The sequence below is a fragment of the Micromys minutus genome (genome assembly GCF_963924665.1).
Source record: "Micromys minutus genome assembly, chromosome: 1".
Lineage (NCBI taxonomy): Eukaryota > Metazoa > Chordata > Mammalia > Rodentia > Muridae > Micromys > Micromys minutus.
Window position 1 is genome coordinate 197112460 of NC_137969.1, and position 13426 is coordinate 197125885.

The 13426-nt window shown below is 34.5% G+C and overlaps 1 protein-coding gene across 2 annotated transcripts in view; it reads right to left on the reverse strand.

The window, feature by feature from the left end:
- STRN3 (striatin 3) overlaps window positions 1-13426 on the reverse strand; it is a 68232-nt gene that overhangs the window by 24918 nt on the left and 29888 nt on the right. For both annotated transcript variants that reach the window (XM_080928148.1, XM_080928147.1), the window contains exons 5-7: window positions 12010-12183; window positions 10127-10253; window positions 8463-8604 (exon numbers count right to left, since the gene is read on the reverse strand). In XM_080928148.1, coding sequence (XP_080784274.1) covers window positions 8463-8604; window positions 10127-10253; window positions 12010-12183 — 443 coding nt within the window. The remainder of the gene's footprint in view (window positions 1-8462; window positions 8605-10126; window positions 10254-12009; window positions 12184-13426) is intronic.

The following is a 13426-nucleotide window of genomic DNA, read 5'->3' on the forward strand; positions in this document are numbered from 1 at the left end:
AGATGCTAGGGCAAGCATTCTACTGCCTGAATTACATTCCACCCCAGTATGTTCTCAAGTCAACACAAACTTTATGTAGCACAAAAGTAACAATTGGCTAAGAATAAAGACAATAATAATAGAGTTTCATTCTTTTCATGTTCAAAGAGAACAACAAAAAAATGTTTGAAAGACTTTTAGTTCCTCTTATATTTTAAATAAAAGGTTCCAGGTTTTTTATGTGAAACAATCAAGTGTATAATGCTCCCAATGCTATAAACCATATGCTCTTTAATCATTATCTGTTTATATAGCTTTACTGAGCTAACATATGAAGCAAAAAAATAAAAAGTGTCAAATGCTAGAAAATTCTATGAAACTGAGATTTTGTTGCTTTTTTTTTTCTGAGACAGGGTTTCTCAGGTAGCCCTGGTCATCCTGGAACTTACTCTGCAGACCAGGCAGTCATGGAATTCAGAGATCTGCCTGCTTGGGCTTCCCTTCCCCCAGTGCTAAGACTAAAGGTATATGCCGCCACCACCTGCCTGAAACTGAGATTTAAAATAAAACTATTTTCTCACTCTCCCTCCACTCTCAGGTACACACACCACTGACCTTAGCTCTTAAGCTAAGCTTTCTGCAACTGCTCTTTGGTATATTTTGTCATCTCAATAAAAAACTGACCAGCAAAAGTGTCTATATAAGTGTGTATCTTTAAAAAGATATACCTGCAATATACGGGGTTTGGTGCTATTCAAGGCACTGGGTATCTACGAGGGGTGGGGGGGTCTTGAAGCATTCTCTAGCTAGGATACTACTATCTTTCCTTAAATCACATCTACATGACAGATTTACAGTTAATGTTTTTATAATGAACTCTGGAATTCAATTTTTAATTTATAAATAATCTCATGAAAAAAATATGGAAATTAAATAATTTCTTGTAGAAACCTAATTCTTCTGCTCCCCCAAGATATGTAGCTGATATTTATAAAACATTTAAAAATCAGAAAGAACATTAAAGTTGAACTAACAGAGAGCAGGTTAAATGCACAGAAGTATTACATGAGCACAAAAGTTTAGAGTTCAGAATTTAGAAAGTAAAAGAAAGGCTAAGGATGTAGCTGAGGAGCTACATCTACATGTGTAAATTTAAGGTTCTATACTCAACATGGTGAAAAGCCAGAGGTTTCACTTTGGATGGATGTGGAAGAACACATCTATAACCCTAGCACTAGGCTGAGAAAGAGAAACAGAAGGAATACAGTTCAATGATAGCTTGGGCCAACTTGAGGTCCTGCCTCAAAAGAAGATTCTCTCTTAAGAGAAGCCTATGAGCAAACTCTTAGGTATTTCCTACTTTTATTTCTGAGCACCTCCCTTTCTCTTAATCCTCATGCTTAAATTAAACCTATATTAAAATACCTTTGTAAAATCCCAACTTCATGTCTGTCTGGATGGATAGGTAGATAGATGCAAACAACAAAAAAATAATAAATTAAAACACATAAAATTAAAAAGGCTTATATATAAAAGTATTTCAAGGTTTTAGGAAATATTATTACATGCAAATATTATATGCAGTTAATTTCTGACCAGTAAGTAACAGTTAAATTTTACTTTTGCCTTTATATCTATAAACTTTAAACAAAACACAGTCTCACTAATATAGCTAGCTAGACTGGACTTCAACCCCTTATATAGTCCAGGCTGGCAGTGAACTTGTCAGGGCTATACATATAAACCCTGTCTCAAAACAAACAAACCAAACCAAACCAAACCAAAAAACTTTGAAAGGCTAGATATATTTCTACTTACTCTCAAAAATATCTAGGTCTATTCAGAGTATATAGACTCTACATCAAAATATTTAGTAGATTAGCATATGTAATATAACCTGAAATTATTTTTAAATAAGATGTTTTCTTTCACTCTTTCAATTTTTGGTTACTGTTGTTTAAAATAAGGTTTCTTTATGTAGCTCTGGCTGGCTGTTAGCTCTTTAGACCAGGCTGGCCCTAAACTCAGATCCAGTCTCTGCCTCCCCTGTGATTAAAGACATAAGTACTGCCCAGCTATCTTATTTCTTAAAAAGAGTGAAACATAAATCCTAAAATTTAAATGTGATCGTATCTAAACTGAAGTCAACCATGCAATAGTGCCTTCATACTCAACGTACATATACCATAGGTAAATGGTGTTAAAACTCAACAGTACTCCAGCCTAGCACTTAATGTTTTAAAATATAAGTAATTCATAACACAGTCTGAAACTTCCTTTTATTCCCACAAAGTTATAAAATAGTCAGAAGGTGGGGATTTAGCTCAGTGGTAAAACACTTGCCTAGCAAGCATAAAACTCTAGTTTCAGGCCCCAATACATACCAGTGAAGAGAGGAAAGTTAAGAAAAGGATGGAAACAAAGGAGGGAAGGAGAAGAAACTAATAGGTAAAATCCTCAGAACTCCATTTAACTCCACAATAAATTAAATGATTCAAAAACTGCACTATTGAAGAAAACACTACATCTGATATCCCTGCTATTTCATAAGCTAACATATCTGTCACTAGATACAGGACCAGGAAGAAATGTCCCTGTCCTTGATACATTTGTTACTTTACTGTTTAGATTTCATTCATTCACTTACTCACTCATTCATTCATTCACTTGAGGGTCTGTCTCATGGCAACCCTGGCTAACCTGGAGCTCCCCAGGTAGAAAAGTCTGGCCTTGAACTCTCATAAATCTGCTTGCCTCTGCCTCATGAGTAAGATTTATTTTTATGTGTATGAATGTTTTGCCTGTGTGTATGCTTGTGCATCACGTGAATGCAGTACATCTAAGGGGCATCAGATCCTCTGAGATTTGAACTCTGTAGCTGGTTGCTAGCAACCATGTACATGTGGAATCCAACCCAGGTCCTCTTCAAGAGGATCAAGTACTCTTTTAACTCGATACACTTAAAAAAAAGTTGGACTAGAAGTCAATAGTCAATTCTAAATAAAAATTTTCCAAACAAAATTTCAAGTTTATTAGTATCACAGGTATGAGGATTTTCCCTGTGTACTCTCAAGTATAAGTCACAAAATAGAAAGTTACCTGTCTGAGAGGTTCTACAAGTCATACTTGTACAGAAAAGAACACATATGCAGGCATCCAAAGAGAGCCAATTATGGACCAAACAGCCCTTATGATCACTACCTTACCTCTGCCAAGTGTAGTCCAGAAGATATTACCCAGAAAAAAATATGGCTGCTAATTAAACCAAAAGCAAAAACCTGGGGAAGGATTACCTACCCCACTTCCTTACAGATTCTCAAACTAAAAAATGCTGTAATAAGGAATACCTTTAAGTAGAAAATAGAAGAATTTGTATTTTTTTTCTTCTGAAAAATCTCTATTATTTAGAATTCCAAAGTCAATATTTTTTAATTTGACAAATCTTTAAATTTTTAAAAATCTTTTCACCTTTATCTTACATATTTGAAGTAATTTTCTATTTTACCAATTGCAAACTTTATGTTTCAATTACACAACAGACAAAGTTTAACGTTAGTTGCTCCCTTTATGACACAGAAGGTAAAATTGCATAAAGGCCTTGTCATCAATATCAGCATACAAAAGTGGTAATAGTCATAACTGCACTTACTCTTCACCCCTTTCTTCCCCTTTCGCTCCTTCTTGTACTGTTCCTTCAGTTTACTTATTAGCCCCTGGTCTACATCCCAAACCTCAGCAGTTGGGGAGAGGTCATCTTTATCTACATGCAGCATATTATTAAAAGAAAAGAAATCAGCAGTTGGCAATGCAAGCTGTTGGCAGTAAAATGTTAAAAGCTTTACATCATAATAAAGATATTATAATAGCATATACTCAAAACACTTTAAAGGTGCAGTCTCAGTTTGGTACTCACAACTCAAAGTAAACGTTCGTAAGTTCCTAAGCATTTCATATCAACAGATAAACAATACTTCATTTTTTAGCTGACAAATTTGAGTATTCTTTCATAAATGGACTAACATTAAAATCTAATATTAAAAATAGATCACTGCATCTTTATAAAAATGTTAATAAAAAGTATTCAGCCAGCATCATATAAGCAACAAATGAATTACATGCAAATTAATAATATAAAGTGCAAGCTATAAATGTCAGTGCCATTTCCTTGATGAAATTAGTCATGCATCCTTGTCATAATAGTTCTGCATGCACAGGGTAACTGTACTATGACAGAAAGGTCCAACATAATAGTTTCCAAATACAATGTTTCCGATAATTTACACAAAGCATTCAAAGACCACCACCTGTCCCATTCCTTTGTGACAGTTCAACATTTCATTACCTGTTCTCCATTGGACTACAACTACAGATTAACAAAATAACAGAATAAAAATAATAGAGTAAAAATAAAACAAAAAAATTTAAATTTTGCTTAAGTTTTGATTTGAGCTGATTTTTTTTTCAGGGTAAAATAGTGACAAGCACAGAGAAATTAAAACACACATTGCTTTATACGTGGTAGTATTTTTCTTGTGTGTTTTCAGCAATATTTAAGTAAATATTTATGCTGCAGAGGGACAGATCAACTCAGAAAATTAGAGAAGTCTTTAAATAATGTAAAAATAATTTTCTTTATTCATGAGAATTTCCCTTCATTGGGTTTTAAGGCAACCTAATTATTAGATTTAATAGTTACAAAGTAATTGTTTTAGAGTCTTGTTAATAAATAAAAAACTATATCCAAGCTCCTAGTTCTTATATAAATTACACTAAATAATAAAATTTTAGCTTTAAATTTTGGTAACTAAGCATATTCTGCTTTCTAAGTTTCCTAGGCTCCCTAGGCCTCAATCAATCACAGAGAGTAAGAGGCCTTCTTGCCCCTCTGGATTGATGTGTAAAGCAAGCATAACACAGTCTCATGTTTTAATACCAGAGAGAAAAAATTCAGAGTTCCTATACCTTGATTCTTTTCTATGGTTGTTATGCATTTTCACTATCATCATAGGTGGGCTGGTATATGAAAAGATGTTAATTTGCTAAATTGTGTTGCTTGAAACATTAATATTTTCATGAATTGTCAAATATGTGATTATAGCAGTTTCATGAGGTTTCCCAAAAACTATGCTATATCAGAAATCTTGTCCATTTACTGAAAAATATGACCTGAGTCATTTGTTGGAGGACTGGGTCTAGGAATATATCACCAGAGAGCCTGGACTCATGTTCCTCCTGTCTCAGTCTTGCTGTGAATTATGGACTTGTACCTCAAGACCTCATATAGTAATCTTAATGCAACTAATGATTTCTGTTGTCAACTACATACAGTAAAACAAACTGACACATCTTAAAAGAAATGTTTTACAACCCACAGACTAAAAGTAAGTAAGTAAACCTTAGGTCTTAAGTGGCACAATACTTTACATAGGAAAGAAAACTAATTATAATGCAATTTTCTAAAAGTCCTGAGTAGCAAAAATGAAGCTGTGAATGACTATGTACAGTAGCAAAGAATAGAGTGAAAAAGCAGAGAAAAAAAGTTATTACTTGCAAGATAACCTCAAATCTAGAAAACAAAGTAAACTAAGGAGGTGCAAAGAACAGGTTGGTGGATGCATATGTGCACAAAAACATCCTGGAACTTGCCTGGTAAGCAACAGATGATTTGATATTGCTTATAAGAAATAGGTAAGAGCAAAAGGGAAGAGGCAGGATAATCTTCTATATATTAATTCTGTTTTAAAAAATCTAGGAGGGGAGGAATACCAAGAAATGAAGTTGAATCAATTATGGGAACCTTTTTTTTCCTTAAAAGAAAACACAAACATGCACAAAAAGTTGGTTCCTAACAACATGAAACCAGAAAACAGTAAAATTCCATTATGGTAATTCTATTACCAAAGTAGAATGCCTATTAACCATAGTATAAATTTGAAACTAGTTTTACATCATGAAAACAGCAATACTTTATCACTTGTTTGTAAATACCAATATTCAGGTATTAATCATATTTTGTGATCCTTACTAAGTCCAGAGATCATAATTTCAAAAGCTGAAGACAATTAAGTAAATGTTTTTAAAGATTTATTTATTTTATGTATGTGAGTACATTGTCACTGTCTTCAGACACACCAGAAGAGATAGGATCCCATCACAGATGGCTATGAGCCATCATGTGGTTCCTAGGAATTGAACTCAGGACCTGTGGAAGAACAGCCAATGATCTTAACCTTTGAGCCATCTTCCCTAACCCCTAAGTGAATATTCTTTTTTTTTTTTTTTTGTGACTATTCTTAAAACACCACATATCCATCCCCATGAGAAAAAGGCAAATGACAAGCCTGCTAATAATTGTAATTATATAAGGAACATAAGCTGCTAAAATTAAGCTATATTACCTAATTAAATAACAGAGAAACAAGATTTAACAGCTTCTTTTAAAAGCAATGGTTTCATAAGATAACAAGACTGAAGAGTATGTTTAAGACTCTTTGAATTAATGTGAATATAAAAACCTTCCCATTTAAAAAACCATTATAAATTTGACTAAATGAATTAAATATAATGGTAGTGATTTTTACATGAATTCTTTTAGTTTCAGAAAAAGTGAACACAATAGCTGTTGAGTAAATAAATTTCACAAACACTGCATAGATCCTTTTTGCTTTTATACAGAAACTGCTTAGATCACCAAGCACAGAACATGGTTTACAGTTCCAGTCTCATTTTGGTACTAAAAGGCTTTCTTGGTTATTTCAACTTAAGTAGAAAATGAAGATCAAGAACTCACAAAGGTCCTCTTTACAAGTGCACAGCCAAAGTCTCTGAACAAAGTACTAATCACTTGAATATGACATCATTAAAAAATAATTCCACTTCACATCAATTTCTTAAACGTTTGGCCTAAAATTATAGTAACTTTAGTTAACAGATGTTCTACAAACTTTTAACTAATAAGTAAATCATACATACATACATATATGTATATATATATGTATAATTCATATACTTAATGTCTCTGTAATACTGTAGGTGATTTCTAATTTTATATCTGACATTTATGGTCCCTAAAATACACTTATGCTATAAAACATTTGTATAATTTTACATTTACAAATTTTCTGAAGAAAAAAAAACCTAGTACTTTTGAAGTTATAGGTATAATACAGTCAAAAATTTAATGGGCTGGATATAAACTTAAAATTTTTTTCTTTAACTGTAAACAAGCAATCTCCTAAAATATAGCATTTCAGGAAAGTAGACAATAACTTTAGCTTATATTTTCAATTAATGTGCCCCCTCTATTTTCACTTAAAACTAGAAATGATGCTTTGAGCTATATATGAAACACAAGTAAATAAAATCTTTTAAGTAATTTTTTTTTAATCTTAAGTCAATAAATACAGTTACTTTCTTTTTAGGTTTGTCTCTATTAGTAATATTCCCCTTCAATACATAAAAAAGAATCTCTAAAAAGGTTTACTTTATTTTTATTTATTTGTGTGTGCATGCATCCATGTAGGTCCCTGCAGAGGACAGAAAAGGGAGTAAGATCTCTGAAGATTAGAGTTACCAGATGTAAGCCAAATATATGTACTAGGAACCAAACATTGATCCTCTAAAAGTTAAATGCTCTTAACCACTAATGTTAGTCTTAACATTAAAAAAACAAAACAAGCAAAAAGACCTGAAGTATTTGTTTTTTCTGGTTTACTGAGACAGGATTTTTCTTGGTGTAGCCTTAGCTGTCCTGAAAATCCCAGGCAGCCCTGAACTCAGAAGACCTGGCGTCCCACCACCCCATCCAAGTGTTTTTCTTAACACATCTATATAAAGTGTATTAAATAAACCCCAGGAAAGCGCTATAAATACACTTGAGTTCTACCACCTACTAGAACTACTACCTTGAACTATTTTAACTACTGACAGAACTTTTCTTTCCTTTGATTATGGATGGTCTACTATTAGCTTTATATATCACTTTCAAAATTTAGGCCCCTAACATTCATACAGAGAATATTATATGCAGTAAGTGTAATATCCTCACTAAATCTTGCTCATTGTTAGGACTATGAGTCAGAATTAATAACTTTATTCCTACCTAGCACTTAAAACAGGTAACACCATAGGAACATACAAGGAAGTAAGTTCTCTTAAAGCCTTGATTACCTAAAATCAAATGATGAATATAAATAAAAATGAATGATTCTTGTTTTAAAATAGTCTGTTAGAAGAAATAAACTTGTAAAGCAACAGAACACTTCAAGATACACTTCAGAAGTCAAAAGCTACATAGTGAAAATCTCAGTCTCAAAATCTAATAAACTAGAACCAAATAACTCTGGTTTTTAATGCCACTTATCCTTGCTCTTAATTTGCCTGATACCATACACTCAGACACACAGAGCCCACACAGTATTTAGTAATAAGCCACCCGAAAAGGCTAGATTTCCCCCCCACCCCAGATTTCTTTGTCCCCTTACCCCATTCTGTACCATCCCCTGAACTCCGTGCTTCACCAGCCCCTTCACCATCTTCTGCAGTCACTAAAAAGTCGAATTCTTTCAGTGCTTCCTCAGTATCAGGATCATCAGTTAAGTCGGCAGCTAAACCTTCATTACCTATCTGTAAAGAAATAACAAGCCAATAATTAATACTTTTTATTCTACATTTTAAAGAGGTCCTTTAGAATTTCTACCCAACAAAACTTACAGATCTACTTTGAAATTATTCACACAATTGTCCTTTTTCCTAGGATTGATAAGTCTCAAACAATTTCCTAGCTAAACAGTTCAACACTGTTGTATGAAGATTACTTGTAACATGTGATGCAAGTGAGGAGGGTGCTGGAAAGGCCAAAGTTTCAATCCTCAAGCGTTTTCTTTAATTAGGTCCACAGATGATCCCTACTAAAGAATTATCTAAGCTATCTTAAATTAGCTGAAGACACTGAGAAATGTGTGCTAGCTGTGATTCACAGAAACAGATAATAACCATCAATAAATTTATGTTAGTTGTACAACAAATAATAAAAGCCAACTATCTCTCAAAACAAATCAGTAGAAAAAAGTCAAAATCTCAGGTTTCTGAAATGGCTCCGCAGAAAAAGCAGCTGTCTGAGGACCTGAGTCATCAAGTTTATCCTTATAAACCAAATAAAGGTCGAAGAGAAAACTGACTGCAAAGTTGTCCTTTGACTTCACATATGTGCTGTAGCACATATACACTCCTCCATACACAGTATATAGCACATAAGTTTAAAAAAGTAAGCCTCTATCCAACAGAGAATTTCATACATGTAAAAAGCTGGAGAAAGGTTAAAACTTCTTTTGTAGGCTGGAAGCTTCTGACAAACACGCGTTTTTTTCTATATTGCTACAAAATCTCCAAGTAGTGTAATTGAATTTACTCACTTTTTTTTCCTTTTATTGATAGACAGGGTATCAAGGGTACCAAGAAGCCAAATGACTTCAAACTCACTATATAGGTGACAACATCCTTGAACTCTCTATCTTCCTGCCGGCACCTCTCAAGGTCTGCACCACCACATCCAGTCTATATGGTGCTGAGGCTGAATGCAGGAATTGGTGCATACCAGTCAAATGCTATTACATACAACCTCAGTACTCATCATTAAACACTTGTAGTATTCAACATTACTACTCTAGTTGATTACAAATGGGGCACAGTCTACTTGTGGTCCAGTAGAGTCAAGTCCCGTCTACTACTAAATTACACCAAGTCTGTTTCTTAGTGCATGAGGAAAAGTTACCTTTTATTAATCCTTAGCAAATAACCAGAATGCTGGCACATATTGATAATCCATATATCAGACTTTAACCCAAGGTGGGAGCATCTACACTGCGGTTTCTGTTCATTTACCCCCCCATGTGATACTAGACATGAAAACAAACTTGGGATAGGATTGAGGAATGCTACTTAAAACAAACAAACAAAAAAAAATTGCTGAAAACCACTGAACAAATACTTTAAAAACAGACCTTCTCTCAGATCATTTTAGTGAATAATACATGAAATGAAAATCTCTGCCATGCACATCAACTGAATGGGAGATGGCAATATTATAAACCTTTTGAGGAACAACTAAAGAAAACTGCGGTGTACAAGAATAACATAAATCTCCTACTTTGTGCTTATGGATCCGAAGTTTGTCTTTTCCTTCTGGGACGCCCTCAATCATGTCGTTTTCTTCTTCATCACTGTCATCGGCATTTTCTAAGAAATTGAATGTCTCAAGAACATCACCAGAGGGCCTGTAAAAAAGGGAAAAGATAATTCCAACTATTTCAAAGATTGACTCTGATTTTTCTTCCTAGTTCCTGGATCCTTCTTGTTGTCTAGTGATACTATGACATGAACCCAGGATGTCGCACAATACTATACACGTGTTAAATCAATAAGCCACATCCTCACCCTTCTAATTCCTAGTTTAAAAACTACTTGAAGGTAACATTTGCAATTCAAACACAACCTAATTTTGTTGCTGTGAGACAGATCTTTTATAGTTCAGATTAGTCTCCATTAATTATGTAGATGAAAATAATTCCCGATCCTCCTTCCAGTAGGCTCCTGGTTCAAGACACCTTAATTATAATGTACTGCCAAAAAGTTTTATTCTAGAGTATCTTTAAAAATTATTTGTGGTATACAATTAAAATAAGAACTGTTCTGTACTTAATAAGTTTCATCCAAAGCTTTTTGTCTAACATTTTAGGTAAATGCTATAAAAAATAAATAAATAAAATTTGGGGACTGGGAATGGCTAAGCAGCTGATACTACAGGTAAGGGATCTTTCAGGGACCTGAATTTGGGTTCCAAAACATCAGGTGGCTTACAATGGTGTGAAACTTTTTGCTCTAGTGGATATAATCCCCTCTTTGGACCTCTGCATGCACTTACATTTATATGTGCATAGCCCAACACACACAGCAACATAACTAAAAAAAAGTCTTTAGAAAGTAAAACAATCTACTAAGATTAAATGATCAAATATGCTATCATCTCTAAAATTACCAGAAAAGGCAATTTAGAATTTTTTTTACTACAACCACTTATATTTTAGTCTAAATATTTGAAGACTAAATAGTAAAACACAAAAGCTAAATTTATTAAAGCTGTCTATATTTAAAACTATAAAACATATATTACACAAGATACACCAGTCTGTGGGTAGCAGAGAAGTTCGGAGTAGATGTGCATTGTTGACATGAGCTGGCCAGGCTTGGTGCGCTCATAAACGCCTTTCTTTGATCCCAGTGGTTGGGTGGCAGAGGCAGGAAGATCTGCAACTTACAGGCCAGCAGGGCCACCTAGAGAACCTTGTCTCAAAAACAAAACAAAAAGCCAAATAATAAAGACGCGAGTGATGTCAAAAGACCAAATCCACAGGATGAGGCTCAGTGTGGTCGCAAAACCTTTTCTGATCCAATTGGTAATGTTGACAGTTTGTATAAATGCCCATAGTAGCTTTCTAACCTCCAAACCCAGAAATGTATGTCCTAAAGACTGCTCCCCATGGAGACTGCTCCTTGATTCAGCTGCACACCATAAACCCCTGCTCCCTTGTTCAGTTTTATATCATAAACACACCAAGATTCCTGAGTGCTGCACTTCTCCATCAGAGTCCAGGAAGCCATCTCAGTTTTCTGTGTATGTGTCCAATGTCTGTAATTTCTTCATTCCCTCTCCACATCTGGTTAGGGTTCTGGGACCCAAGAGGTACCAATCCATTTTATAAATTTCTTACATAGCAAAAAAAGTATCTTTAATCTGTTAAAATGTTTTCAAGTATTTCAAAACTACTCAGGTAACAGGTAATAGCAACAATCTATTTTACTAAAAGTTAACTTTCCATATTTAAAAAAGTAGATTTCCTAGATTCATTTAATATCTAACAATAAATACAACCATAGAAAATCTAGCAAACGTGAGACTCCCAATGAAAAGTCTCTGCTGTACCACTGATTTTGATAAGTTAAATGGCGTTAATCAACAAATACAAATCATACCTTTTGATTTCTTGTCCTTTTTGTTTAGGAGATTCACCACCATTCAGGATCTGTTCTAAATTCTTTGCTTCTACGGATCCATTTGGCTCTGAATTAGACAGTCCAAGCAATGACCTTACCCGCTGAGATCGTACATCTAATATTGTATCTGTGTATCCTACTTCCTGAAGATACCTATAAAGATACAATCAAACACTAAAATTTAACATACTGTCAACATCTGCCACCTTCAAATCATATTAAAATTTTTTTAAGTCCACAATCACACAAATTGCTTTTTGTCTCAATAGTTTCCCTATAGCCTAATTCCAGGTCTAATTCCAGTCAAGATGTCAACTTTAAGTCAAAATTGAAATGTGGGTGCTGGAGATATTACTCACATGGTGGTTTCTAACTATCCATAACTCATGTTCCAGGATATCCTTTATCCTCCTCTGACTTATGTGGGCACCCAGCATGCATGTGATGCACATGCATACATCCAGACAAAATTCATATACATAAAACAATCTTTTTTAAAAATAATTTAAGGCAGATGTAGCGCACACCTGTTATCCCAGTACTTAAGATATGGAAGCCAGCCTAACCCATATGAGTTCCAGGATAGCCAGGGTTACTCAGAGAATCCCTGTCTTAAAAAAGCAGAAAGAAGGAAGGAGAGAAAGGAATGAAGGAAAGGAAGGAAAGAAAGGAGGGAATCTCAATACCTATAAAAGCCTCAGAGTGTTGAAAAGATTTTGAGATACATACACACATGTGGCATGCCTCTATATAGATGCACATAAATATCTTTTAAAGAATAAATATGTGAATTTATACAATACATATATGCACAAATACATAATTTTCAGATGTTCAAGGTATGAGAGAGAATAAGTTCTCAGCTAGGGATTGATAGATTAATCCCCCTTCTAGGATCTCAGATTCCAGACTGTTCAACTGGATCTGTGGTTTTCAAAGTTCACTCATCTGGTTTTGTGTTATCAACTTGACACAAGCTGGACTTATCACAGAGAAAGAAGCCTCCCTTGAGAAATGCCTCCATGAGATCCAGCTGTAAAGCATTTTCTCAATTAGTGATGTGTGGGGGGTGGGGGGATGGTTGTAGGTGGTACCATCCTGGGCTAGTAGTAGTCTTGAGTTCTAGAAGAAAGCAAGCTGAGCAAGCCAGGGGAAGCAAGCCAGTAAGTGACATCCCTCCATGGCCTCTGCATCAGCTCCTGCTTCCTGACCTGCTTGAGTTCCAGTCCTGACTTCCTTTGGTGATGAACAGCAATGTGGAAGTGTAAGCTGAATAAACCCTTTCCTCCCCAACTTTCTTCTTGGTCATGATGTTTTGTGCAGGAATAGAAACCCTAAAACACTCATCTAAACCAAATACTTAGCCTAGGATCTAGTATTGGATCCTAGTAAATTG